Here is a 27,622-nt window from a genome sequence, read left to right as displayed (position 1 = left end):
GGACATCGGAGAAAGGAGACACGATTCTCATCGCTTGCTGTGGCTGTGTTGTGCCAAAGTAGAATTGCAATATGGAGATTGTTTACCCAGAGTGTGTGTCAGACTGCCATGAGACAGTCACGAGATGAGCACAGTTCTGTGCAGTCGTGAGCAAGGGTGAGTGCAAGGCAGATTCACTTTAGATGCAATGTATATAATATACAGAATAATAAAGTAATTCTTTAGCCTTCTAATGATGGAGTCAGATGCATCATTCTCTCTCCTTCATCGGGGGTTGCCTGTGCAGTAACACCCCTGTTGCAGGGAGAAATGATCAGAATCACAGAATTTCTAGGTTGGAAGGGACCTTTAAGATCATCGAGTCCAACCCATGTTCTAACACCTCAACTAGGTCATGGCACCAAGTGCCACATCCAGTCTTTTTTTTTAAACACATCCAGGGATGGTGACTCCACCACCTCCCTGGGCAGATGATTCCAGTATTTGACCAATGATGAGGAGGACTCCATGGATATCAGAAGGCTAATTAATTACTTTACTATACCATGCAGTCATATTTTCTGGAAAAATCCCTTTACCCATGATTTTGCTCCTGGGAAGCTGAGAAGCCTCAGAGAAAAAGGAAAACAATATTATCTCATTTGCTTCTCCTGTGTTTTGCTTCTTTGGAATGTGGTTGGACATTGCTTACCAACAGGTGGTTGTTTCATTGGTTTCATGTGAATTGTTTTGACTTAATGACCAATCATGGTCAAGCTGTGTCGGGACTCTGGAAGGAGTCACAAGTTTTCATTATTATCTCCTGTAAGTATCCTTTCTATATTCTTTAGTATAGTTTAGTATAGTATTCTTTAATATAATATAGTGTCATAAAATAATAAATTAGCCTTCAGGAACATGGAGTCAGATTCATCATTCCTTCCTTTGTCTGAGAACCCCGCAAATACAATATTATACTATATCATTCTGTACTATATTACACTGTATTACATTACATCTAAACTGAATCTGCACAAAGCACTCAACCCAACTCAACTGTCCAGAATCTTGTGACTGTCTGCTGACCAACAGTCTGCACACGTGCTTGGCCCTGACAGGCCAAGGAAACAAAACCCCATCATTTCGGGTAAATAATCTCCATGTTGCGTTCTACTTTGGCACAACACAGGAGCAGCAAATGAGATAAGAATTGTTTTGATCATTCTTTTCTCTGCTTCTCTCAGGTTCAGAGAATGTGGATCCCGCACACCTGGGCAGGGAACAGAGCCTGTCACCCCATGGGCAGCCCATGGGAGAGCCCTGCCTGAGAAAGAAGTGTAATCACATATTCTCTGAGTAGAGAGAGGCATAGCTGTCCCAGGAAAATCCTGGGAAGCTGTGGGATGTCACCCTGTTCTTCTAAAGTTCTTCTAAGCCTTTTGATGTTTACGTTTTTGTAATGGAGTTTCTCATGCACTTTTTGTGTAAATAATGATTGTTTTGCATTCCTTTCTAGAGGAGGAGAGAATTGATGGACTGTTGGTTTGACCAGTGTGGTTGGAGAGGTAGCAATTTCATCCTCCGATCTGTGGTCACTTTTAGAATTCTATAAATATCAAGATCCAGAAATAAATGCACTTTTTTGCCTTAGACATCTCAGTGTGAGTGTCGTTCATTTCGTGTCATATTGCGACAATGGGAAACTTAAAGAAAAGAATTCAAACAATTCTTATCTCTCTTTCTGTAACCATTGTTTATAGATATGGCTCTCCAGAGTGTGCTGTTCATAGCTCACCAGTACTGTGAGAGGGTTTCACTTTGAGACCAATCAAATCTCAGCTTAACAAGTCACATTACAAAATTTGCAGTACTTTTCATTAAATTGCCTTCTGATTCACCTCGTGAAGACTGGAGTCTTTCATTCCATCCCTGACTCAACAGCATCAAGGGAGGAGTGAGCTGCAGCCAGGCTGCCAACTCCTGAGAGCTTTTCCCAAGGGATGGGAAGCATCAACATATGCTGGGCTCACCCTGCAGCCCCCAGCTTGTGCCTGAAGCTGAAACCAGCTTGTCAGGAGGAAGGGTGGCATGACAGGGCCTGGCCCAGTGTCCTCGGTGACAAGTGAGCGTTTGTCACCAGGGGCTCTGCCAGCACATTTCTGTCAGGCTTTTTGCCCTTGTTTGGCCTCCATTTTTGCCTGCTCAGCTGAAGTACAGGGAGGACACGCCGTCCATCACCCTGCAGATGCCAGCAGTAATGTCACACGGAGCCCTGGTGGGACACACGTTCATGTCCCACCATCAGTCTGACTCTGCTAAGCACAAGTGACAGGCTGGCAGAGCTGGGATCTGCTCCAAGCACTGCCTGTCCTTTACTGTCCCCTGCCACCTCCGTCCTGACAAGAGAGGAGCAGCTTGCAATCCGAGGAAAAAAACATAAAAGATCACGTTTTTTACAGTACAGGGATATTACAGCAATTAAAGAATGAGCTAAAAATCTGAATGGATCAGAATTCCCAGCTTCTCTGGAGGTGGGAGCCCCCAGGTCCCCACTGCTGTTGTTCTCCCAGCAGGAGAGCCCCAGCCCCAGCTTTCCCCAGGCCTCACACCCCATATGGGGCTCCAGGCACAGCAAGCAGCCCTAGGGGGATGTCACACATTTGGAGATGTCATTTAAGAGGTGTCACCTAGCTTCAGAAGGGAAATGAAACAAAGGACTTCCCCATCCAGATCATGCAAAATTAACATTTTTTCTTTGAAAAGCCTTGCCAGCCCAAGCATCTTCCTGTCTGCCCAAGTGCTGTTGGTCACCCCACGAGCTCCCAGTGCTCCCCAGCTGAAGTCACTGGTAAATCACTGGTAAATACCCCTTTCTCTGCCAGACATGGGTCTGTCCTGCCCAAACCCTCTGTGCCCTGCACGCCTCCCAGCCTCCACAGCAGCTGGACAGCCTGGCTCCAGACTGTGGTCACTGCTTGGATTCAGAGCCACATCAGAAGGAAAACTTTCCAAAGGACTTTCAGCACAAGCTCCTCTCTGCACCAGCTCTTGCCCCAGTACAAGCAAACCCCAGTGAGGTTTGGGATGCTGGAGGGATCACGGGGCTGGGCTTGTGGCACATTTGCAAGCCCAGCCCCTCCACTCAATTCACTCACACCTTTTCCATGTGCCAGGCAGGGCAGGATGATCCTGCACTGCCGCTGGAGGGATCACAGGGCTTGGCTTGTGGCACATTTGCAAGCCCAGCCCTCCACTCAATTCACTCACACCTTTTCCATGTGCCAGGCAGGGCAGGATGATCCTGCACTGCTCCAAGCTGGACCTGCTGGGAGCCCCAGGTGCCAACTCTGACAGGATTTATGGAAGTTTTAACCTTGAGCTAAAGCACTCAGGAGGAAATTCTTGCTGCCTCCCAGATGGAATTAAGGGAGGAGGGATGGGGGTGCTGTGGGCCATTCCTGCTGCCCCTCAAATCCACACCAACCCTCCCCAAAAAGACATCCAGGGCAGAGAAAGCACTCCAGGAGTGCCCTGTGCAGGTGGTACCTTGGCTGGCACTCTCTCCCAGCACAGAACTCATGGATGGGCTCGGGCCGGGTCATGGCATCACAGTAGGTGTCGTCCACTTCGATCCCATCATAGCGAACACACATGGCATATGTGGACATCACTCCTGGGGTCAGAGAGAACACACACACACAGCACGGTGCTTGGTGAGCTGCACATCCAAACTCTTTTTTGTTGTTGTTTTTTTTCTGGTTTTAGCTGCATTTCTCAGAGCTTCCTCCCTGTGCAAAGCTGGAGTTCCTGTCCCGTGGGATGGGTGCTGCTGGGAGGGAATATCACAGTGGCCACCCCACCAATCTGAGCAGTGTGCTTGAGTTTGGCCAGCTCAGAGGAGAGCATGGCATGGCCACCCCTGCCAGGGCTTACCACCAAAACCAATATATGACTAACACATTTTTATAGGAAATACTCAGGGCCACGAGTCTGCTCGGCAGACAGAGTGGTGGGTGGAGGCGACAGCAAACTGTCCCCAACCCGCTCCATCCCCCACTCTCCCTGGGCATTACACCCCTCTTTTTGCACCAGGTGCTCCCCAGGTGCATCCAGAGCTCCAGGCCAAGGCAGGGATCCTGGAGATTTGGCAAGGCAGGTCCTGCCCCTCCTGCTCCCCCTCCGAGGCAGCGGCAGCCGGTGCCGGCAGAGCGAGACCTTTTCCCCCACAGCCTCCCGTGCCAGAGTAAATGTTGGGAAGTCCATTCTGGGACCTGGCTGGGGACCAGGAGGCTGCTCTGGCTACAGGTAACAAGAATTGCAGCTCTGGGGAACATATGGTTTACATGAAACTAAAAAAAGATCTACAGCTCTTGACATGGCCTTGCCTCTCTGCGATATGTCAGTGAGAAAAGGCAGTGAGAAAGGAGAAATTTGAGTTAAACCTCTCTCGGCTTGCTGCAAACCAGGGCAGAGCAGGCTGGCCCAGCCAAGGGAGAAATTTATTCAGAGGGGATCAAAGAAGTCAAAAATCTCCCAGAACATGTGGATGACAGGATCCTGGGGAAAGGGATGGCTCACAAAGCTCCTGCTGCAGGCACGAGGCTGCCAGACCAGAGCAAATGCTTAAAATGTAAAATCCTTGCATTTGATCTTTTAAGATATGTCCCTGAGATTGTAAACTCCTCTCTCCCACTCCTTTCCCTCTTTTTAATTCCAGAAGCACTGCAGGCTCTGGATAATTTCAGGGGCAGCACAGACAAGTGCACAACCCACACGCCTGATTCATCCCAAGGGATCGACAGGACCCCCTAACCAGGGGGTGAGGGAGGAGATCAGGTGCCTTGAAGCTTTTCAGGGGGCAAAAAGGGAGGAATTAATGCAAAAAGAGGGAATTTCTGCCTGAAGAATAGAGGCTCAGTTTCGATATCCCTGGCATCTCTGTCACTGTTCCAGATTTACACCCTCGCAGCTGAGCTCAGGCTCCAGGGTAGAAGGAGTGGGAGAAACAAAACATAATCAAAAAGCCAAATGCTATTGTGTTTCCTGCCAGAGCTGAACAATCTTTAAAATTTCTCTCTGCAGGGAAGCAGCTTTTCAAACCCATTGAAGCTGTCAAAAAGGTGAGGAAGAGGGGAAAAAAAAGGAGGCTCAGGACAGGTTGGGGGATCCTGCTGAGCCCCAGGGGGGACACAGAGTGATGGGAAGTGAAGGCAGTGCTCAGAGCTTCCCAAAGGGAGGATGTTTGGAGGGATGATGGACACATTGGGCACCACCTCCTGGTCCTCAACACACCTGAGAGCTCGGTGGGCTTTGCATGCTCAGCCCCCAGCTCCTCTCCCCACCTTTGCCCCCGGGCACAGCAGAGCTGGGGTCGTGCTAAAGCAGAGCTCATGAGATCCCCTAAACATCACCAGCTCCTTCCCATCCCTAGCAGACATAAAATGGACTCACACACCAGATGATTTCAGCAGGTTGTGCAGAATTTGGCTGCTTCTTGTAACTACCTGTGGTGCATGTAGAGCTGCAGGGTTCATGGGAGGAAAGCTTCCACCTGTACATGTCAGCAGCACTCACACCTTGGCCCTTTCTTAACAACTTCAATCTGTTTCTAGCAATAAGCAAACAAAAAAAAAAAAAGAAAGAAAAAAACAAAACAAAACAAAAAAAAGGCATTTACAAGGCGAGCAGTGACAGCCCACAACAGACACACACATCTGGCTGCAGTTCGATTGGGTTTGGGTTTGGGAGGGGATGTGCTTGGTTTGGCTTTGGTTGGGTTTGGTTGTTCTGATTTTTTGGGAGGTTCGTTTGTTTGAATCAATTTTTAATTTTTTTTAGTTTCACAACATACCTGTCCTGAGCCCCAAGTAGAATCCCCAGCCCGGTTAGAGGCAGAGCTTCCACTGTCTAGAAATAGAGAGAATGGGATAAAAATACCCACAAGTAGAAACAGTTCAGAATTTAACAAAAAGTTTGCATTTTCTGCTCAAATACACCTGGCCCTCGGCACACAGTGACTAAAGGTGCAGTATCTCCTCCCCTGTGTCTCCAGGGCTGGGCAAACCCACTCGTGCTGCTCAGTGCAGCAGAGATTTTGGCTGCTCCAATCTCCAAAAGCCAGCACAGGAGTTTCTGAGCTCGCCCCTCAAAGCCCACTGATTTTGCCATTCTGGTTTTGGTCTGATTTATTTCGTTGGGTGTCAAGTGGGGAATTTGCATCTCTCAGCTCCAAGCTGTGCTCAAACACAAAATGCCACAGGGAGAGGAGTAACAGAATCAGCCTGGGTGAGAAAAAACATTTATGCAAGCAAGAATTGCAGCTGCTCCCCGTGCTGGGAGGGGGGAACACCTCAGGGATACTGCACCTTTACAACAAAAGGCTTCGGTTCTGTTCTCATACCTTTGTCCAAACCCTTGAAACAGCTACACTGGAATAGTGTACAAGGTTGTATCCTCACATCCAGTTGTCTCTGGCCTGGCAGGATATGCAGCTTGTATGATTTCTAGGCAGCAGAAGCTCTGAAATTGCCTTATTTTGTTGTTTGTAAGAAAAAGTTGAGGTCCAGCCTATCAAATCAACCTTTAAAAGGACACTGTTGAGAATCCAGCCGTTTCCTTTCCGACCCACCCTCCTTCCACCGCCAGCACTGAGCCTCCAGAAGGATTAAAAACAACAACAATCTCATTTTCCCTGTTGATTTTGCCTCTGTCAGTTTGGCAAATGGTCACTTCCTGCACTTGAAATGGAACTGAAATGAATGTGACTATTTTTTTTTTTTTTGGTGGAAAAATAACAACCTCAGCTCACTATAAATAGTGTTTTATCTGCCACAGCAGCTCTGCCTGGGGACCCACACCAGCTCCTGATCCCTGCCCTGTGCCACCAGCTGCCACCCAGCCAGGAGAGGGCTCACAAATGACACTTGTCATTAAAACATAGTCAACATCTGCTTTTTGTACTTTAATTTGCCTCGAAATATTATCCAGATCCTCCAGTCTATCCCCTGATCTTCGAGGCACCAAAGTAAACACCAAGTTATCCTGTGACCAGGACTTCTCTATCTTTAAAAGGATAAAATCTTCAAAATAAGCTTTATCCCACATCTAAGGACAGTAAATCTTTCAACAGTGTCCCTTTAGTGTATGTGATCCCAAATAAAGAGCTTCTATGTATGACAAGGTCCCAGGGACAAGATCTTTCCAGAGGAATCAGACATTTGGACACAGGGCAGCTCATTTCCAGCAAAGACAAAACTGTCACTTTGTTCTCCTCTCAATGCAGACAGCAGCCCATTGTCCAACAAAACTGGGAGCATTTTCTCTTTTATTTCAATTTTCCTCTTTATTATGAGCTAAATAATAAAGTCACTCATTTGCTTCTTGAGCTTTTAATCAGCTTTTCAAGCAAGACACAGCACCAAAAATTAGCACCAGCTCCTCACCCTTAACTGAGTTCTGGGCTGCCCCTTTTCCCAAATCAGTTCCCAAAGCAGAGGAATAACCCTGACAAATGCACACAAATCCACCACAGATCAACATCCACACTCCCTGGCTTCCATTTCTGTGTTTTATTTTGGTTTTTGTTCCTAAGCAAAGGGACAAACTCGTGGCTCCTGTTGCAGGCCCAGCCCTGGCTGCACACTGGCATGGAGGGCGCCTGGATCTGTCCCAGCACACCCCAGAAAGGTTTTCAGCTGCTCCAGGAGAGGAAAAGCAGCACAAGAGCCACCAAGCCATCCATCCCAGCTGGATTTGTTTCCAGAGAGGAAACAGGACACCCCACACTGGTGCAAGGTGCTCCTGGGTGCCTCCATCCACACTGCAGTGGTTCAGTAAGAAATGAACTCCTCCACCCCGAACCACACTGCCCCCATGGACAGACTCCAGAGAGCTGAGCTTCCCTTGCTTGTTCACTGGCAGGGAATGAAAATGAGCAAAAAGCCACAACCCATCCCAAACTGATCTTGGGAAGGATTTGGGAGGTCTAAAGTCCAAGCTCCTGCCCCCAGTACCAGCCTGGGCCTGCAGGGCCTTGCCCTTTCCCAAAGATGGGAATTCCTCACTCTGCCTCACCCCAGGACAAGAGATTTTCCTGGTGTCCCACCCCTGATTGCTTCAGCACAGTTCTGTTTGTCCCCTCCAGCTCCCTCCCTTCTGGTGGGACAGTTCCAGTCCCATGATACAGCAAACCCCTCATCCCACTGCCAGTTTGGGCTTTATCCCCATGCTGGTGCCAGCAGGAGCCTTAATCCTGCCCTCAGGGGCTGAGCTGGAGCTCCTCATCCCTCATTCCCACCCTGGAGATCCAGCTTAGTGATCAGAGTTACAGCAGCAACTGGGCTTTAGGAAATAAATTAAAATTAGGGGAAGCGATAAAGCCTGGGAACAACCAGGCTGTGCTGACACATCCCATGCCACCCTCTGCAAATGAGGTGCAGGTTGTTTTGTTGCCTTCCTCTCTTCCTGCCTCTTCTTTTTGTCTCCAAACAGAGGCACCCCAGCTGCCCCCAGCCTGGTCTTTCAGCTCCTCACCAGGAAAGGATGGAGCCAGAAAGGACCTGAGCATCTCTCAGCCTTTTTGGCTGGTGCAAAACTAGTCTGGGTATCAATGTTTTGATCTGAAAATTTGTATTTTGTTCCAGAGAGAGAGAGAGATAGGAGAACAGGGGGCACTGTGGAACAAAACCAAGGGAAGAACAGGTGGAAAAAGATGTCAGTGCTGGCTGACATTCCTGAAGGGGTTTAAATCCCTGTTATCAATAGCTGGGCAGCCAGGGACAGTGCAAGGAGCTTTTTAGCACCCAAAAAGCTGCACTGGAGGCACAGTGTTCTGTGACTGTCCTGTAAAAGCCAAGCTCCCTGTATTCCCAGGAGGTAGGGAAGCACTGCCCCCATTTCACAGCTGCTAGGGCAGAGTTTTGGGGTACAGGATGGCAGCTGAGGGGACACAGGGATGTGTGATGGGGTCCAGGACAGTCCCCTCCTTGCCCCAGGGCAGGGTAAGGGGAGCTGAGGGCTCTGCCCTCTGTGTCAGAGACGATGAAATGCTTGCTTTGGCAGCTGAAGGCAGCACTCCCAAGCCAAGCCACGAGGAGAGATGATAGATTCAAGCCCTTGGCAACGTTTTCATGTTCTTATCATTAAGAAGTTTGTGGATCCATTTGGCTGCATGGCCATTTTCTGTAGCACGAGTGTCTTTAGCATAACGTAGTGGAAGTTGTGGGGAAATCCAGCTAACTCTAACCAGAGGGAGCATCTGCTCAGGGCTTTGCATCTCCTCAAGCTCAGCATCTTATCCTGTGTTTTACAGGTCCAGGAGGAGGCTGACAGGAGGCTGGGGTGCTGTGGGGATGCACAGTGGGACCCAAATCCACACCTGGCTCTGGGACCTGGATACTCCCAAGGCCCCAGTGTCAGCTCAAGCTGCCCAGGGAGTGCTCTCATGGGTGGCTGACCATGAGGGAGGGCTAATTGGAAGGATAATTGCTGCTGTGAGCACTGGCCCCATCTCAGTCCCTGTGTGACTGGGAATGAGATGAGTTCTGAGCTGGGAATCAAGGCTGCTCCCCAGAGAGCCCTGGGACATCTCAAAAGCTGATAGATAAAGGCTTGGGGATCAGCACCTACCCAAGACTTCCTTCCACCCTTCCCCAGAGCAAAACCTGCTGCTAAAGCTACATTAGGCCTTTCTTTACCTCCCCACTTCCACTGAAACCAGCCATCTAAAGGAGTCCTGGGGTGATGGTCCCAGTATCAACCAGTGAGCTGCTACTGCAGAGCTTTGGATATTCCTGTCCAAGCTGGCACTCCCTGAGCTGCTTCGGCAGCTGCTGAGGCAACAAATCCAGGCTGTTCCTGCAGGACCTACAGTGGAGCTCCTGGTGGCAGGGCCACACCTGGGAGCTGCTGGAAGCATATTCCTGCCATCCCAAGGGAGGAGGATCGTGGGTGGAACTTGACAGGGTGGGTGAAAAGGGGCCAGGACCAACTTCTGCTGCATCAGAACTTGGAGGAAGGGGCAGGGGAGTGGGAGCAGGATGACAAGAGAAGGCAAAAGCAAGAGGATTCTTCGTGGTCGTGGCTCTGACAAGAAGCTGTGACAGCACAGAGCAAGGTCCCAGCTGACAAACATCAGCATGGACTCCTGCAGGCCCACCAAGGGGGACATTGAGATTTCCTCTTGCTTAAATGCTCTCATGACTTCCTGCCCCCAAACCTCTGGCCCTTCCTTCCCGATTAACTCCCAACAGAACATTTCCACATCCCACCCCCACTTACCTCCTGCTTCCAGAGAGATGGAAACCATGCATTGAGCACAGAGATATTACAGCAATAAATTGTATTTACTGCAATTTAAGGCACGTCTCCTACCTTGCTTTGTGGGTTCTGTTCCCTTGAGGGCTGCTCATGGTGGCGGTGGCGTTGGAGAAGGGCGACTCTGCAGAGGAGTTGGTGGCTTTGCCATTGCTCAGCTCCATGAAGGTGCTGTTCACCGAGTAGCTCACGAGGCCATCGCTGTCCTCGTAGTCCACGTAGAGGCTGTCAATGGGTGACCCCACCGAGTTGGTCGGGTCTCCCTGGGCAAAGATGCTGTTCATGGTCATGTTGAGCAGCAGCTCCTTGGAGTCCGAGGTCTTGCCCAGCAGCTTGTCGGTGATGGCGTTCTCCAGAAGGAACTCCCTGGAGCTGAGCCTGGCCTCGGGCTCTCTGTCGTCATGGTCTGTCTGGTAAGTAGACCTGGTTACGTTTGAATCTAGATTGGAGCCAACAGGGGGGAAACCACAGTGACAACCACAAAATGCATCGAGGCTGGGAGGGAGAAGCAGCCCGGAGCAGCGGGGACGCGCCAGAGCCTGAGCAGCCACACAGGGGGCCAGAGGCAGGGGAGGGGGCATCTCATGGGGCTCTCAAGGGTCTGCAGCTTTGGGGGGGCTTATCCTGCTATGGTGTGGCCAGAGGGGAGCTCAGCACTGCCCGAAGCAATAGCAGAGGTGAAAGGAAGGTGCTCCCGTGGCCCCACAGCCCATGCAGCCATGCTGGGAAGGCACTCCAGGCACTTTGGGGTGGGATGCCCAAGGGACTCAAATGGCAAGGAGTTTCTGGGGGCTTTGGAGGGGTGGGAGGTGATGGGAGGTGTTGTGATGGGGAGTTTTGTGCACCCAGGGCTCCCTCCTGTCCTTGGCATGAGGCAAAGCACAGCAGGGCACCAGCGGGGAGATCTCACCCGGTGTCCACCCCCCGCACGCCCCCACCAGAAACCAGAATCTGAAGGGCAAAGAGGATTTGTGAGCAGAGATGTTTTAAAGAACTTTCCGAGGTTTCCAAAACACAAACCAGCAGAACCACCAGAGGTAGAAACAGAGCATTTCTCAACAAGAGCTCTGAGAAGCAGAACAGTGAGGCCCAAGTCTCCTCCTTACCTTGGGGTTGTTTGCCCTTCAGTTTTGGCTCACAGTCAATTGTTTCTGCTCTTTCATAGACCTCATTGGTTTCCTGACCTTTGCTCAAGTTTAAATCTTCCTCCGTGTCCTGCCTTCCAAACACCTGGTTCTCCAAGTCTATCCTTTCCCTGGAGATTTTCCCAAAATAGGTTGCATTGTGCTGGATAAAGCCCAATGGCACGTCTCCATCGAACTCTCGGCTCTCCTCGCTCTCCGACTCAGAGAAGGTGTAGTAGATGGGCTGCAGACTCTTTGAGTGTGGCTTCCTCAGGAGAGTGTACTCAAACGTGATGGATGGGTTCTTGCCATTTTGATTCCAGACCTAGCAAAGACATCAAGTTATTAGTGGGTGCAGGGAATTTGTGGCACGCAAAACATGGGATTCATCTTGGACCTGACAGTTGAGGAGCATCAGTTTTGCTATTTCCAGTCTGTTTTCCTTCACAGTGCCAACTTCTTCCTGCTGCAACCCTGCACCATTTTCCCAAAGTTATTTGGCAGTGCTGCCATGGGGATTAATCCCAGGAGCCACAGGTCACACTTCTTCCTTGGCCACTGAGTGATCAGAGGCTTGGGGCAGCCACTTCACAAGAACATCACTTGCAAAGCCACTTTTTGTGGTTTTATAGGAGCACACCCTCCCCTGCAGCTACTACACCCCACTGGGGCTGGAGACTCCCAGCTGAGAGAGCCTCATAGTGGTGTAATGCTTTTTAAGCAACAATCCCTTCCCCTTCCAGAGGAGCCTGGGGCTACATGGAAGATGTCAGGAGTTGGGCTCTGGCTGGCTGCCCAGAAGAAAATTAAGGGACTTTTCTCCAAATACCTGGTTTTACATGGTTTGCTTTTGAGAAAGAATTGGGGTTTAAGGTTTATGCACTTGTCTAAGCTCTGGCCCATTTTCTTATTTTTGCTTCTCCTGCCAGGTAACTTGGATAAAAATGCCAAGGACCAGAGGAGAAATCCTCTTGCAGTGCCTGAGGCATCTTCTCCCTGCAGAGAGGAGTTACCAAGCCCAGATTCACACTGACAGCCCTGCCTGAATCCAAGAACACTGACAAATAGGGTTGGCTAAGGAACTGAGTAGACTCACTGCTCCCATCCCCTCCTTATGTGAAACCATGGCAGGACTGTGCTCCCAAGCTCACCCCTTCCTCAATCCAAGGTGGGTTTTCTCTTCCCCACCATGAGAACAGGAGAAGTCAAAGCTCACCATTATGTTCAGCCCTTGATTTGTGGGTCCCTGGGCAACAATGTACTCGATCCCAGTCTCGTACACGTCCATGGGCCGGCGGTACTTGAACACCGTGCCTGCAATGTTGAAGTTCTTTGGGCTGTCCACTTTATAGTTCCCATTGAAGAAATAGTACCCAGCTTCATCAGCCACAGCTTCAAAGGAAAGAGAACAGTCAGTGCTGTCACGTGCAAGGGCAAAGCTCTGGATGCAGCCCCTGGTGTGTTCAGGGGGTGAAATCAGTGCCACAGCAATAAAACAAGAGATTCTCCTACATGGCAATGCATTGGTCACCTCCATGAGCCTCTGAGGCAGCAAATGTGCTTCTCTTTGGCCAGTCTGGATTTTTCCACACTACTCTGAGCAGCTCTGTCACCTCCCCCATGAGATGGGTGTGTGGTCACCAACACTTCAGCAAGGCCACATGTAGGTCACATCCCCTTGGTGCTGTTGTCATTGCACGTTCCCCAGGCAGGGGAATGTTGAGGGGATCACCAGAGAGGTGAAGTCACTTGGCCATCTGTGATCCAGCACCGGGGCATCTGTCACACCCCGCTGAAATCCCAGTAATATTCACCAACATGTTCTGCTTTAAAGCAATCAAAGTGTTGACAAACACAACCCAGGTGCTCGGACTGCAGGGAGGAGCAACACCCTGGCTTGGACAGCACGGATGGATTTCCATTGCCTCCGGATTTAACTCATGTCTGCAGCAAACAGACTCGCTGATCCCTGTGGGTCCCTTCCAACTCAGGATATTCTGTGATTCTATGACAAAACTACATCCAGCTCTGCATTGGAAAAAGCATTAACCAGCATAGGCATGCATCCTAGGGAAGTACCAAGAGGTTATACACACCCAGAACATCTGCAGACTTTTTCCGTTCCACTATCTGGATATCCCTCGCTCCGGCGGGAATGTGCGTTACCAGGGAATAGCCTACGGGAAACCACGGATTAACCAGAGGACCTTTGGAACCAGTGATCTGAACCAAACCCTCCTCAGGCAGAGCTGCAATCTGCCCTGGCCTGGACCCACATTTTTAATGAGCTATGGATTTAAAAGCCCGACCCTTTGTGTTCTAGGCTGCAAACAGGAGCTTATCGGTAACAGGAAAGAAAAATGTGGGAATTGTGTCCTGGTTTATGGAGGAAAAACAAATCCAAGGGGGGAAAGGATTCAGTTCTTACATGCACAAACATCATGTTTATCTAAACTGGTGTAAGAAAATACATCTACAGATGGTTTTATTAGCTAGAGAAGCTGTTGTGTGGCTCAGTGTCGATCCCTGTATTAGCCAGCATTCCCAAAACCCCAGCAGGAGGTGGGAGCTGGTTTCTCCTCTGACTCCTCTTTGCCTAGCACCAGACAAGAGACGGGACAGGACAAGTCCTCCCACAGCACTGAAGTTCCTGCAGTTTGCTCCATCTCAGAGAGCATTAATCATAATTCCTGAATTAGATTGTTATATTTAGGACATGTAGGTTCGGCTGCTTTACATCACACCGATTTTTGAAATCCTGGTCTTTCAAGACATTGTTGCTTCCTGTTATTACAAGTCGTTTATTTCTAGTCGTACTGGGTCATGAGTGTCCTGTTTTTGGCTAAATGACTAAAAAAGACTAAAATAGATACCAGCCTCTTTCATAACCCTTTTGAACCACTCATCATCAGAGACCTCTGGCTTCTGACAAACACCACTCAAATTTCCTGTTTTGTTTTGGTTTTTTTTAAAGAAGATTTTCTCTACCCAAACAAACGGCATTAACACACATAGAACACGTGGGAAAAACTTAAATTGGGCAATTGGTAAGACCTGAAAGTAATTTACCAAAAAAATGAGTCCATTTTAAACCCAGCCCTCTCAACTGAAGCCCCCAGTCCCCAGAGCCTTACCAAGATGAGAATTTCCTTTCCGGTAACTGCCGGTTACGTGGGTGCAGCTGCTCCCATCTCCTTGGCAAACTCCACATTTATCCAAGGTGTGGGTGGAAAAGAGAATGCCATCACAGCCAATGGGCTAAAAAATGCATAGACAGAGCGCTGAGGGTCAGGCAAACGTCGCACCCATTGCGATTCTCTGAATGCTACTAACGAGATTTTTGCTATAATGTTTAACAACCTCACATTTTCCAGACACGCAAACCCCTCGGAAATCCGTGTATTTGCAGGATGTTCCATCCCTGGCCTGAACCATTAACTGTCTCTGGCCATCCACAGTGGTGCAATGAAGGTCACAGGGCTTGCTAGAAATGTGAACATAGTCATCTAAGGGGAAAGGATATAAAGAGAGATTCAAAAACAGCAGAAACACCACAACTTTCATCCTACCCAAGCCAGCGAATCTCTGCCAAGCTAAACAACAGCAGCACAACTGCAGAGCAGTGAGAGTTCAGAAGCTGCCATCTCTTGTGTTTCAGGATAGGCAGGAGATGGCACTTGGACAGTGCTGTAAGAGATGCCCCAGGGATGCCAGGGGCATCACCAGCCCAGGGCAGGCACTGAGGCAGCAGCACTGCTTGGTGCAAGGACTCGTGCATTACACAAAAGCATGCATGTGCACTTAGCAACACTTGATACATGAGTTAAGTTTACACATACATTGTTGGGAATACACATGTAAGGCTATATTGAAAACCATAGCAACTCAGCTTTTTATGATCTATAACTTTTCCATAAACATTCACCCAAGATGGACTTAATTCACCCTTTGCTTTCTGTAGAAAACAACTGGCTGGTAGCACCCACCAGCACAGTAATCCCACATTTTATAATATCCACAGGAAGCAGATGACAAAATCATATTTGCATCAGAACCCCAATGCCAAGTGTTTGTCTCCACCAGCTCCTGAGCAATCAGAGACCCACTGGCCTGCACACCCAAGCAAGGCAGCATCAGTGTCAAAATATTCTGCTGCAAATCCCCCAGGAGCCACATGAACGCCTGCTCAAACACAAAACAACTCTCTGGTGAGTCAGCTTGAACAGCAAATGTGTTTAAGGAAATTGTCACCGTCAAGGGACAAAAGCCACCAAGGAGAAATAGCTCATGGACCAAGTTCTACCTCACTGACCCTGCAAGGGCTGGAGAGCCAGGGGCTTGGTACACAGGGAAATTGATTTGATGAAGATAATTGTTCTTAGGTATGTACAGAGACTCCTAAAACAAAGTTGCAGTAGATCCCATCTCTTTTTTTAGGCACTCAGATGCGGATCTGAAGAACCTGAGCTCAGGAGCCTCCTCGGGAGAAGGGTCCTGACTTCCCAGCAGCTCTAAAGCTCCTCCATGGCTTGTGTTTAATGCTTGGTTTTGATGGGAGTTCAGTGCCTAAAAGTTCAATAAAAGCTCAATTTCTGAGTCCAAAGTTGTTTCTGCAGCTCTTGCTCACCCCAGATGACCAAAGTGACCGCCTGCATCTCGGTGACATTTGACAGAGCACACAAAGGGCGTGGGAGAGACCAAATGTCACTGAAACAGCACAGCCAGCAATGGCTCAAAGGACACTTGTCAGGGTGAGCCCGGCTGTCCCTGCCAGCACAGCCCTCACATCTCCTGCTCTCACATCTCCTGCAGCCTCTGGTCCCTGGGAGCTGTGACCAACACAGGCTACAGACATGAATTCATGTTGTTATTTAATTTTCAAGCTACCCTGCAGCTGCCAAACAAGCCTTTGAACTCGGGAGACAGCTGATTGTGCCTCTGAAAAACCACTTTAAAACAGCAGAGGAGGAGCCTTCCTGCGGGCTGTAGCATCATAACTATCAAAATATTTGGCTGAGCATTATGAAACACACAAAGAATGTCTTGTTACCAGGATATAAAGGTTTCCATTGATAGGTCCTGCCATTATACACATGGGAGTTAAATGATGAACACTGCTCCTCTCGAAAGCTCCTTCCGTTCACAGGGCACTCCTAGAATGGGATACATTAACATCCTGACGGAAACAAAGTGCGGGAAAGGTTTCTGGCACATCACCACCAGCTGCAAGGAGTGTTTCCATCACCTTGCCCAGCCAGGCCACATCCTCCTCCTCCTCCTCTTCCTCCCCCCACTGCAGGAACCCCCTGGGAATTGTTGCCAGAGCCACTCTCTGGTTTTTATGGCAAAATGCCCAAAGCCCAGACACTGGTGATGGGCACCAAAGAAGGGAACCCCCAGCTGCTTGGAGGGGAAAGAGGGTGACAGCTACAGAACAAATGGTGTCCCCTCTCCAAGGGACCCAGAAATGCCATACACGACTTTCCCAACAAGACAAAGGATATCCTTACTTGGACTTTGCAGAGCTGGTATCTTTTGGATGTTCCAGTGCAAGTTTTATTAGCCAGCCCACTCACTGACTTCCTTCTGAATAAGGAAATGGTGGTTAGATGGGGGGCAGAAATAATTTTCCCGTGTTTAAATACATTTGCTCTCTGTAATGTCAGTGTCTACAGAGCAGAGACACACAGAGATCTGTTCCTGGAGCAGGTAGCAAAGGTCTCTGTGCCAACTATTCCAGGACGTATCATGGGTTGGGGGCCTGGGCACAAGGTTTACAAAGTGGTTTTTGGCAACCACACTGCCCAGAGAGGGCAGAGCCAGGCACAAAGCAGATGGAATCAGTCCCCAGCCAGCCCTGCACCAAGGGCTGCTGTGCCCCAAAGCCTGGAGAACAGTCTCACTCTGTGCCTGCTGCCCCTCTGCACCAAGCCCTGCTGGAGAAACTGCAGGGCCAGCACAGGAACCACTCAGCTGCTGCTCCTGGCAGGGATGCCCAAAGCTCAGGAAATCCCCTCCTGCTCCAGCAGGGTTTGCCCAGCCACATTTCCACCAGTGCGCTCTCTGGGTGGTGACCTTTGGGGTCAGGCAGCTGCAGAGCCCCATCCCAGCCCACGGTGCTGTACCTCTGCCTCAGGCAGTGCCTCTCCTGGGATTTGACACCTCCCCCACAGGTCCTGGTGCACGCTGTCCACTTGGTCCACTCTCCCCACCAGTAGGCAGTGACATCTGAGCCCTCCTCCAGGCTGTTGGATGTCTGTGTCAGGTCCTGCTCGGAGCACGGGGGAAGGAGGAGAAGCAGGAGTCACATCCAAACCTCAGAGCCTGTGTGGGGACACTGAGGGCACCCCTCCCCTCCCAGCCTGCCCCCCTCGACCCAGGCATTGCCTTCTCCAGCTGAGGTCAAGCCTGAGGTTTCCATCCCTGCATTCTTGCAATTGTGTTTTCATTACAAAATTGGAATGAAGTGGCAATATTTGGGATTCCTCAGGAAAGGAAATTCTCATTGTTTCGCTCAGTTGGCAAAACCGAGCTCCCAAACAACCCTAAACTCTCCGAGACTCTTGGTGCTCTCTGACTCTTGCTCCACAGAGAATTTGGGGAGCTGCAGAGCCAGCTCCAGCTCAAAGCTCCACTGGGAGCTCCAACAAACCCTTGCAAAACCCTTCTGCAGCAGGAGGGCAGGTCAGTGGGTGCCAGGGGGTGCCAGCAGGGTGCAGGAGGTCCTCCGCTCCCTGCAAGCACAGGTTTGTCACTTCAGAGGGTCCCTGAAACCCCCAGCTCAACCCTCTGTGGTGACCACGCATCAGAGGGCAGAGGAACTGCAAATATTGAATGCAAAGTAAGTGAAAGCTCAGCCACTGCAGGGAGCAAGGAGTGATGCTCACCCAAGAGCAGGGCATGGCCCTTCAGAGTCCTTGAAATGCTCTGTGAATGCTCTTAGCTGTGGTAGGTACAACTTAGGCTAAGCCCAGACTAAAGAGTGAAGGCAAGTCAGAAGTCCTCATAATTTTTGGAGATGTGGTGCATGCACAGAGCAACTCTGCCAGCCCAAGGGGTTCCCATCCCAGACACTAGAGCATTTTAAAGCCCAGAGAGGCCCCAAAACCCTGATAGCCTTACCTGAGCTATGACAAAGACAACGTTGCCCACGAGAAGAAGGGCCAGAGTGCCTTTCAGCTGCAACTGAGCACTGACAGAGATGCTGCTCCACCTCCACTTGGATATCTTCATCCTGAAAAGCAACCAAACGCTGCACTGAGCACAGCTCCCAGCCAGCCCCCTGCCCAGCAGCAGGACCTGCCTTGCCTGGGCTCCACAGCTCTGCTCCAGCATTCCCACTCTGCTCAGTGGCACCGACCACCAGTGACTGCAGGGACTCGAGCCTGAAGTTTTATTTAATTAATAGCAGCATGAACACGGTACAGGTTCACTTCCCAGCTCGGTTTTTATCTGTCAAACCACAACTTTGCATTGGTTTCCAGTGGCTGCACCTGACACTGCTCCAAGGCTGCCTTGGAAGAAAGCCTGGCTTGCACCGAAGCACAGTGAGTAGCCAGAAGTGTTCCTGGATCTATAAAAGCAGTGCATTTAAATATCCCCATTTACAGGACTGCTCCTGGAAGAATGGGATGAAAGGCTTCAAAAACAAAAAAATGCAATTAACAGGCATTATTCCCCCTTTTTCATTTATTCCACTCCAATTCCCCTTGGTTCCCAGGGAAGATAGTTGTTCTTATAGAAAAGACACGACCCACAATTAAAGAGCAGAAATGAACTATCCCAAGTGTCAGCCTTTCATCTCTTTCTCCATCTGCCTCATGAAAGAGAGTAACCCAGAATGGCATTTTCTTAAATAAAACCCAGCTCAAAACCACAATACGTTTTATTGTGAACCTCCCTGCAAGAGCCAGAAAGGAGCAGGTTTCAGGAAATCATGCTTCCAGGCAATCAAAGCAGCTCATGTCTGTGAGGAAAAGAAAAAAAAATCCTCCCCTAAGCTAATTTCCCTTGAAAAGCAGTTAGGCAGTATCTTTGGGAAGCAGGGGGGTGGGAGAGGTGCTGCTCCTGGGGGGAGAGGGCAGGACTGCAGACCTGCAATATAAAGAGCTTCTTTCCTACTCATTTTTGCTTGGCTTTTTTTTCTCCTTGTAATGTTTTTTTTGCAGCGGTTTTGAAATCACGGAATTGCCGGCAACACCAGCCCTGCTTTTCTGTCTGGCTTAGAAAAATTACCAGAGGGCTTCCAGGTCCCCAAATCCGCTCAGCAATCGCCCTGGGGGAGAGGCGCAGCATGCTGAACAGCCTTTCCAAGAGGCAGATCCATTGATTAATGGGAGCCCGGAGCGCTTGGCCGGGGATCCCGCGGACAGGTGGCTGAGCCTTGCCTTACACTTGGTTCTCATTAAGGCTCCCAGACACTCCTGACTCCGAGCCAATACCAGAGCGCGCTCGGAGTTTATCCTACAGGCGCTCGGGGCTGCGTGCTTAAATGAAGGGAAAATTAAGGAAGGGGGGAGGGATGTCGCCGGTGCCGGGGCAGCCCCGCACGGGCGGCGGGAGGGCGATGCGGGGCGGCGATGCGGAGCAGGGATGCGGGGATGCGGAGCACGGGTGCGGGATGCGGGGCTCCATCTCCGCGGAGCGGGCAGGGGTCCGGCGGGGCGCGACCCCCGCGGGGCCGGGATGGGACGGACGGGACAGGATGGGACAGGACGGGATGGGACAGGACGGGATGGGACAGGACAGGACAGGACGGGACGGGCCGTACCTGGCGGCGGCGGGGCCGGGCAGGACGATGCTCCGGGGCCGGGCGGCAGCGGCGGCGGCGGCGCGGAGAGGAGCAGCGGCGGCCCCAGACGCTCCCTCCCTCCTTCTCCCTCTCCGACTTCAAAGGGCAGCCAAAAGCGCCGGGGCTTCCAGCGAGGAGGAGCCGCCGCAGTGGCTCCCCCCAGCCCGCGCCGGCCGCTCTTATAGCGGCGGCGGGGGGGAGGCAGGGGGAGAGCGGGCGGAATTCACACCTCTCGGCCCGGGATGCCCCCACCCCGGTTAACCCCTCGCCTCCCCCGGCGCCGGCCCGCGGCCGCCAGCCGGTTTCCTGAGGCGAGACCGGGGGGGCACAGGCGGGGAGAGCCCGCACCGCACGCATGCGTTCCTGCTGGTCCACGCAGCGCAGGGAGCCCCGGGGGGATGCTGCAATCCCCCTCCCCGGGGACCTTCCGGAGGATGGTCTGCTTCCCCCCCATTCCCGGGAGGATGCTCCACTTTCCCCCGCCATTCCGGGGAGGATGTTCCGATTTTCCCCCCATTCCCGGGAGGATGCTCTGCTTCCCCCCCCCACCCCATTCCCAGGAGGATGCTCCACTTTCCCCCCAATTTCCAAGAGAATGCTCCGCTTTCTCCCCCATTCCCGGGAGGATGCTCCACTTTCCCCCTATTCCCGGGAGGATGCTCCACTTTCCCCCTATTCCCGGGAGGATGCTCCGATTTTCCCCCCATTCCCGGGAGGATGCTCTGCTTCCCCCCCCCCCCCCCCTCCCACGGGGGTACTCCCCCTTTCCCCCCAATTCCCAGGCGAGACACGTTCAGTCTGTGCTTCACCAAAAGTTCATCAAAGCCAAAGGATTTTTTTTTTTTTTTAATATACTATTTTATTTTTTTATTTTTTTTATGAAACAGTTGAGATGACTCAGCGGTTTCTGACGCAATCCCCGTTTCATCGGAAAATTCCTAAGCAGCTCCTAGTGGCAACTGATTGCTGCCATAAATCACTGTGTTATCCCTGGCCGCGGCAGCGCCGCTTCCACAGCCCCGGCCCGGCCCCGTGAAATCAGCAGGAGCCATGCCATCGCCTCCATGGGAGCCCAACCAGCCCCGGGAACAAACTGCACATCCAAAACACGAGCTGCACACCAGCCAAACCCCGCAGCTTCAGCTCCTGCCACCCCCAAATCCCCAGGGACAGCAGTGTCCCCAAAGCCCCGGGGCTGAGGGTGCTGCTGCTGCAGGTACAGCATTAATCACGGCTGGCCAGGCTCAGACAACAGCGGGTTTTATCTCCCAGTTTTTGGCAGGAGCGCTAGAAATGATTTGCAGATGTTATTTACTGCTTTTGGGCTCGCAGTAAATTGAGACAAGATGCACCTGCATGGACAGCGAGAGCCTTTCCCGCCCGGGACGGTCACTGAGGGCTCGTGTTGGACTTTCCCAGGGAAATTTGGGATTTGGATGAGAGTCCCTTATCCAGCTCTGCTCTCTGCATCCTGCACTTGGGCGAGGCAGCGCAGCAATCCGTGTGCTGGGCATTCAGTGTCCCCCAGCCCCAGGACACAGGGGACACTTACCCTGACAGCCACCCCGAGGGACACAGGGCAGACATCCAAGGGACACACAGCAGACACCCAAGGGACACAGAGCAGCCCTGCCCCATGAGGCTGCCCGGCTTTTCCACCCCAAACCGGTGCCGTGCAGAATTCAGAGTGCAAAAAAAACCCCAAACCAGTGACAGACACTCCAAAAAACCTTCTCCAGTCGGGGGAGCGCTGCCGGCGGCTGGCGGCTGGCTTGGCCAGAGAAGTGCCTGTGGAGGAAAGGAGTTTCCTTGGCTGAAAGGAGTTCAAGAGTGCTGGGCTGGGCACTGGGGCTGCTGGCAGGAGCCAGGGATGATCAGCTGAGTGGAGAGACTCGGGGTTCCTCAGGATGAGGGGCGAGGGAGGGCTGGGGGTCCCTTTGCTGGGGCAGTTTCACTGAGGCAGAGGGGCCTCATTTCACAGCCTGGAGCAGAGTGACAGCCCAGCTCTGGTCCAGGCAGGACACACTGACCTGCTCCCTGTGCTTCCCACGGCAGGACACTTTTCCATCCTGCCCCAAGCACCAGCCTTGGGCCTGCTGGAGCTGACACCCAGCACCCCTGAGCCCCAAGCACATCCCTGGTACTGCAGAACCTGCTCTTGGTGAGCCAGAGCCATGGATATGGAGCTCCAGCACCACTTTCCCAGCCACATCAGCCCTTTCCTGGCTCAGCCCTTGCACTGGCACAGCAGATGGGATGGCTCTGCTGTAGCCAGGCCCCCCAAAATCCCTGCCCAGGTGCAGGAGTGTGAGCGTGGTCAGGAATCTGTTGGCCCAGGGCCCCCCAGCAGCTCCATCTTCCCTCAGGGATCAGACAACTGATTGGTTTTCTTCCTTTTTCATCCTGACTGCAGAACTGATGCATTTGTTTGACATTTCTGCAGTTGTCTCCAGGCCAGACTGGTGTGGCACAGGCAGATTAAAGCTGTCCATGGAGCGTGTGAGGTCCCTGCACAGCCAGAACTTCACCAAGGGGATCAAAGCCCCCCAAAAAGCCCCTGGCAGCCAAGAGCTGCAGCTGTGGCCCACCACTGGGTAAGTAAAACAAGCAAGAGGAGACCAAAAGAAGTGCTCTTTAGAGGCAGAAGTGTTCCTTAGTCCCTTGCAGAGTGACCTGCGGCACAGTGTTGGGCAAGGCAGCTCATCCCTGCGTGTCCCCACGCTCTGGGCATGGGGCTGATTTATGTCATCTTGGCATGAGGGTTTGCAAAATGTTGAGTCAAACTGAACCAGCCAAAGCCACTGAGCTGCTCCTAACATCAGATTCCTGTAAAAAACGTCTCTGGGCAGTTTGAAAGCCACAAGTGACCGCAGTGACCCCAGGTATGGTCGTGGCTGTAGAGTTTCAGTGGTTCCAAGAGTCTCTTTCTTCTGTGCAGATTTCAACCTTACCTGTCCCCAAAGGCTGCACATTCCTACAAGAACCTGGAGCAGCTTCCAGGCTCAGTTTGAAATTTTAGCTATTCAAAGATCGAAGGAAAAAAAAAAAGTACAAAGGCTTTTCTTTGAATGGAATGAGTCTGACATGGAAGTTGAGCAGTATTGTGCTGAGGGCCATCAGCTATGCAGCCCTGCCAACCACAGGCATTCAAAATCCGTGAGTCAGACTCCCCAAAAACCCTAAGACTGGTTTCATTCCCGTTTTGGATTTTGAGCCTTGAAGCATCACAGCTTCAAGCATTTCTCTACAGAAAATGACATTTTTTTTGACCAACGGGGTGAGAGCTGAGACCCTCAACGTCGTTACTGGGCTCCAGGAGTTACGACTGTAAAAAAACCCATTAAACACCATGAAATGAGCAATAAACCCCTGCACTGCCTCCATGAATTTGGTAGTGGGGGGCCATCCCAGCACATCCCAAAGGTAGGAGCGATGGAAAACTGGTGACAAGAAATCAGATGTCCTTATCATTAATGGTGACATGCTTGTCATGGGCCATGGCAGGGCTGAGATGAAAGGGAAAAGTGAAAAAACCCTAAGGAAAACAGCAGCAGGAATACTTGTGAGCAATCTGCATAATAGTTTTATTCAACAGGGAGACAGGAAGGGGGATTTTTTTTTAAGGGTAAGTATTCAGCTAAAGCTGCCTCAAATGGGGCCAAACCTTAGGGAGAATGGATATTTTAAGTGGCAATTTATTCCACTAATAAAATGAGGAGGATGCAGGTGCTCTGGCAGGGCTGGGCCTGGGTGATCAGAGCTGGGGCTGCAGCAGTGGCTGAGCAGGGCTCCAGCACAGCTGGTGGCTCTGCCTTTATGGGGCTCCTTTCCCTGGTGCCAGGGCTGTGTCTGGCTTCCAGCTGGCCAGAAAGTGTTCCCCACATCAGGATCTCAGAGGCAGCAGTGGGTGGGGAGAGGTGTTTTATGCAGGTGCTGCTGCCATCCCTTCTCCAGCTTGGCAGGAAAGGGTTTGTGCCCGTGGGCTGCTCCACTCCTGCACGATGTTCTTCCCTACCAGGAGGATTCTTGATAAAAAAAAAGGCAGGAAATCTTCACAAACCTGATGGTGCCGTGCTGGTCACATTGCTCAGGGCTCCTCAGGGTTCTGCCACATCAACCTGCTGAGCCCAGGCCACCATGCAGCCTCTCACCATCAGAGTGCACCAGCTGAAGGGCTGTGGGGATGAAAAATTAAACTCTGAAGTAATAGGAGTGATAAAAACCACTTTGTAGCACCACAGGTAGAACTGCAGCTTCACTCTTTGTTTTTGGGTCATTATCACCAGCATTTCCAGCCTGGCACTGACTGGTGGCACCCAACAGAGCAGGTTTCAATTCTGACCCAGTCTGCACCACAAGCAGATGAAAGATCATCTCATACTCACCCCAAGGAGAAAATACTCTCAATGCTGTCAGCTGGCACAGCCCCCTCAGCCCCTGTTCCAGCACACACTGCTTTCAAACCATCACCCTCATATTAAAAATAAAACAAAACTCTCTGTGTCTCTTTCCCCCACTGCAACGTCTGAGTTGAAAGGGTAGAAGTGCTTGCAGCAAGCCATGGTTAATGTTACCCTGGAAGGATCCAGGACAGCATACCAGAACCTGGGTTTGGCATCTGGGAGCCACTTTTCAGCCATATATATCACCGTTCCTGCATGCACGCCGATCCACACGAAATTAGCCCTGTGGAATGCAGATTTTAAAATCCCCTTTCCAGCAGCACTTAAACTCAGGAGCTAAAATTTGCTCTTTCTCCATTTCCTACCTGTTTAGGAAAGAAGGAACAAAGTCCTGGCCCTTTGTTTTTTGGGTTCCTTCCCGGGAAGGTTTGCCCAACCCACGTCCGCACCACAGTGTTCGCAGTGAACAAAGACCTTTTAAGCAGCAGCAGCTCCTGCCAGGAGCTCACCACCTGCCTGCCCCTCTCCTCCCCATTTATTCTGGGGGCTCTTTTTCAATAATAGCTGAAACACGTGTGCAACCTGATGGGAGTTTTTTGTCCCCCCCCATGCCTACAGTGCTGGCAGCAGCCCAACCACCAGCCCGGGGTATGCAGCTGGGAGAGAAAAAAAATAAAAATAGAATAAAACCCCAACAACCTGTGGAATGTTTTCTTGCTCCTGAGAGCTCCAACACTTCCCTGCTTGGGGAGCGCCTGCCATGGCTGGCACTTGCTGCATCCAGCAGCCAACGGGGTTTCCTTTCCAGTGGGAGCCAGCTGGATTTTGGGCGAAGGCAGGGGATGAGGGGGATGTATTTAACAACTGCCTGATGGGATTTTTCACCTGATGCCATTTGCCTTGTGCACAACCACCACACCACCCTTGCACGCCTTTGTTGCACAACCGCCGTGTCCTCACAAGTGCTGTGGGGGCTGCTTTTCACCCAGACATGGAGGTTTGCCCTCAGCAGCAGGTTTGGAGCTGTGATTTCACCCCTCTCACATCCATCTCATGGCCACAAAAGCAGGGCAGATGATGCTTTCATAGCCAGGGATCTGGAATGGTTTGTGCAACCTCTCAACCCCAAATCTGCTCGAAACCCCCATGAGGACAAGCCCTGCTGTGCCCCACAGCATTGTCCCTGGTCCAAGCAGATCATGAACACAGAATAATGGATTCATCTGAGGATATGGCCCAAAAAGGGAGCAGGGTACTTTGGGCTGTGCTGGAGCTCTGCTTTCAGCTCAGGGCTGGACACCTGGGGAGCATCAGGGTATTTATGTGCTGGCTTGGAGGGATTCATTTTCACAGTAAATAGGGACACCGGGGTTTTTCAATATTTATTGGTCAAGATTCAGTTTTGCAGAGTTTTGTGGTAAGTTTATAGCCTGCCCAGGCGGGGGGGCGGCTGGAGAAGTGGTGCGGGCAGCATCCCGCGGAGGATGATGCCTGCAGCCAGCCAGGGAATGTGGATGCTTCCTGCAGTATCAGCTAAAAACGGGAGCCATACCCAGCTCATCCGAGCCGTGCCCGGGGAAGGCTCTCGGCACAGAGTCAATGCTTTAATGCTCTGTGCCATTCCCTGCACACACACATACACACACACAGCCCTCACTCCCCCTCCAGAGCCCTTCCCAGCGTCCTGGAGTGCTTTAAAGAGGATTTTTTTTATCCTGTGCGTGCCTGTCTTTGCTCCAGACCCCTCCCGGGGGACAGGCGAGCCCGTCCTATCAGCCCTGGAACCGGTGGCTGCTATCAGAGCTCGCAGCCTCCTCCCCAAAGCCGCAGCCACAAAGGCGCTTGCTCAAGCGGAGCATTCCTGCTCCCCGTGTCCCGGGAACAGCTGTGCCGAAAGGATGCCGAGAATCCCTGCGAGGCTCCAAGGAAAAGATATTAACGCAGGGGGGGAGCAGCAGCGATATAATAAAAAGTCATAATAAAAGAGAGAGCCACTGAGTGGATTAGCAGCCCAAACGCCGCTTGGCTTTTGGTTTCCTTTCCTTCAGCTTTTCCGCGCCGCACGACAATCCGCTCGAATTCCTCCAGCCCGGAGACGCTCGGCTCCTGAATTTCAGACAGAACTCCTGGAGGTGGCCAGGCTGCAGAAGCTGAGGGCATGGCTGGGAGATTTAACTGCAAAAACGCCACGGAGGGCACGTAGGCACTGGCAGCAGGGCTGGGTGCTGTGCCACATCAGCTCCCCCATGTCTGCACCCACCCCAGGTGTGCCCCCATGGCAGGTTTGGAGCTTGGTGTGTGTTTCTCAAGTGCACAAAGGTCAGAGGATACATCCTACTGTTTAAAAAAACCCTAGTGCCTGCCACGTACCAGTTCTTCCTTCATGGAAATGCAGAGCAGAGAATAAAATAATGCAAGGGATCTACAGGGATCACCGAGTTCAGCTCCTGACCCTGCACAGGACAGCCCCAGGTCCCCTCCCTGGCCACCAGAGAGGACAGATCAGTGCCCCTCCGCTTTGTGAGGAAAGAAGATGGATTTTCCCCGCTGGACTGCTCCAGCAGCACTGACCAGGCTCGGCACAGGGACAGCAGGATGTAGGGGTGGGATGTCCCCATGAGGAGCGAGCAAACCCACCCACCGTGTCCCCAAATCGAGCAAACCCAGAGTCTGAGCTCACCCACCATATCCCCAAATCGAGCAAATCCAAAGTCTGAGCTCACCCACCGTGTCCCCAAATCGAGCAAACCCAGAGTCTGAGCTCACCCATCGTGTCCCCAAATCCAACACCCAGCACAAGGCGTGCAAGGACAACATTCCCTTGTCCTCCTTTAGAAACACCCAGGACAGTTTTGGGGGCACAGAGCATCTGCTGCCCGGAGCCACCGGCTGTGTCAAGAATTCAGGATGAGACAGCAGCGAGGGCTGTGGTGGTGGCAGCTGTTCCCTGCCCGCAGCCCTCCTGCCACCAGGGCATTTAAACTTTAAAGCACACTCCCCAGTCCTTTCTG

General features: G+C 51.6%; 1 protein-coding gene across 9 annotated transcripts in view; it reads right to left on the bottom strand.

Moving 5' to 3' along the window:
- Window positions 1–20,546, bottom strand: part of ADAMTSL2 (ADAMTS like 2) — a 29,335-nt gene extending 8,789 nt beyond the window's left edge. Inside the window, exons 1-13 of one of the 9 annotated variants that reach the window (XR_005630012.1) lie at window positions 20,188–20,546; window positions 18,540–18,651; window positions 17,543–17,685; window positions 16,928–17,003; window positions 16,468–16,570; window positions 14,778–14,923; window positions 14,552–14,675; window positions 13,514–13,594; window positions 12,634–12,809; window positions 11,400–11,742; window positions 10,351–10,732; window positions 5,484–5,587; window positions 3,526–3,652 (exon numbers count right to left, since the gene is read on the bottom strand). Coding sequence is in view for 8 of the 9 variants with exons in the window: in XM_039730809.1 (XP_039586743.1) it covers window positions 3,526–3,652; window positions 5,484–5,587; window positions 10,351–10,732; window positions 11,400–11,742; window positions 12,634–12,809; window positions 13,514–13,594; window positions 14,552–14,675; window positions 14,778–14,923; window positions 16,468–16,570; window positions 16,928–17,003; window positions 17,543–17,685; window positions 18,540–18,650 (1,916 nt within the window). In the remaining variant the exon portion in view is untranslated. Of the gene's footprint in view, window positions 1–3,525; window positions 3,653–5,483; window positions 5,588–10,350; window positions 10,733–11,399; window positions 11,743–12,633; window positions 12,810–13,513; window positions 13,595–14,551; window positions 14,676–14,777; window positions 14,924–16,467; window positions 17,004–17,542; window positions 17,686–18,539; window positions 18,652–20,187 lie in introns of those variants that run through there. The other 8 variants (XM_039730809.1, XM_039730810.1, XM_039730811.1 and 5 more) reach the window with 8 other exon arrangements.
- Window positions 20,547–27,622: the final 7,076 nt, after the last annotated feature.

This window comes from Passer montanus, unplaced genomic scaffold (genome assembly GCF_014805655.1).
Source record: "Passer montanus isolate IOZ18808 unplaced genomic scaffold, ASM1480565v1 scaffold73, whole genome shotgun sequence".
In the NCBI taxonomy this organism is placed as follows: domain Eukaryota; kingdom Metazoa; phylum Chordata; class Aves; order Passeriformes; family Passeridae; genus Passer; species Passer montanus.
Note: the sequence above shows the minus strand (reverse complement) of the source record. Positions and strands in the feature narration are given on the sequence as shown.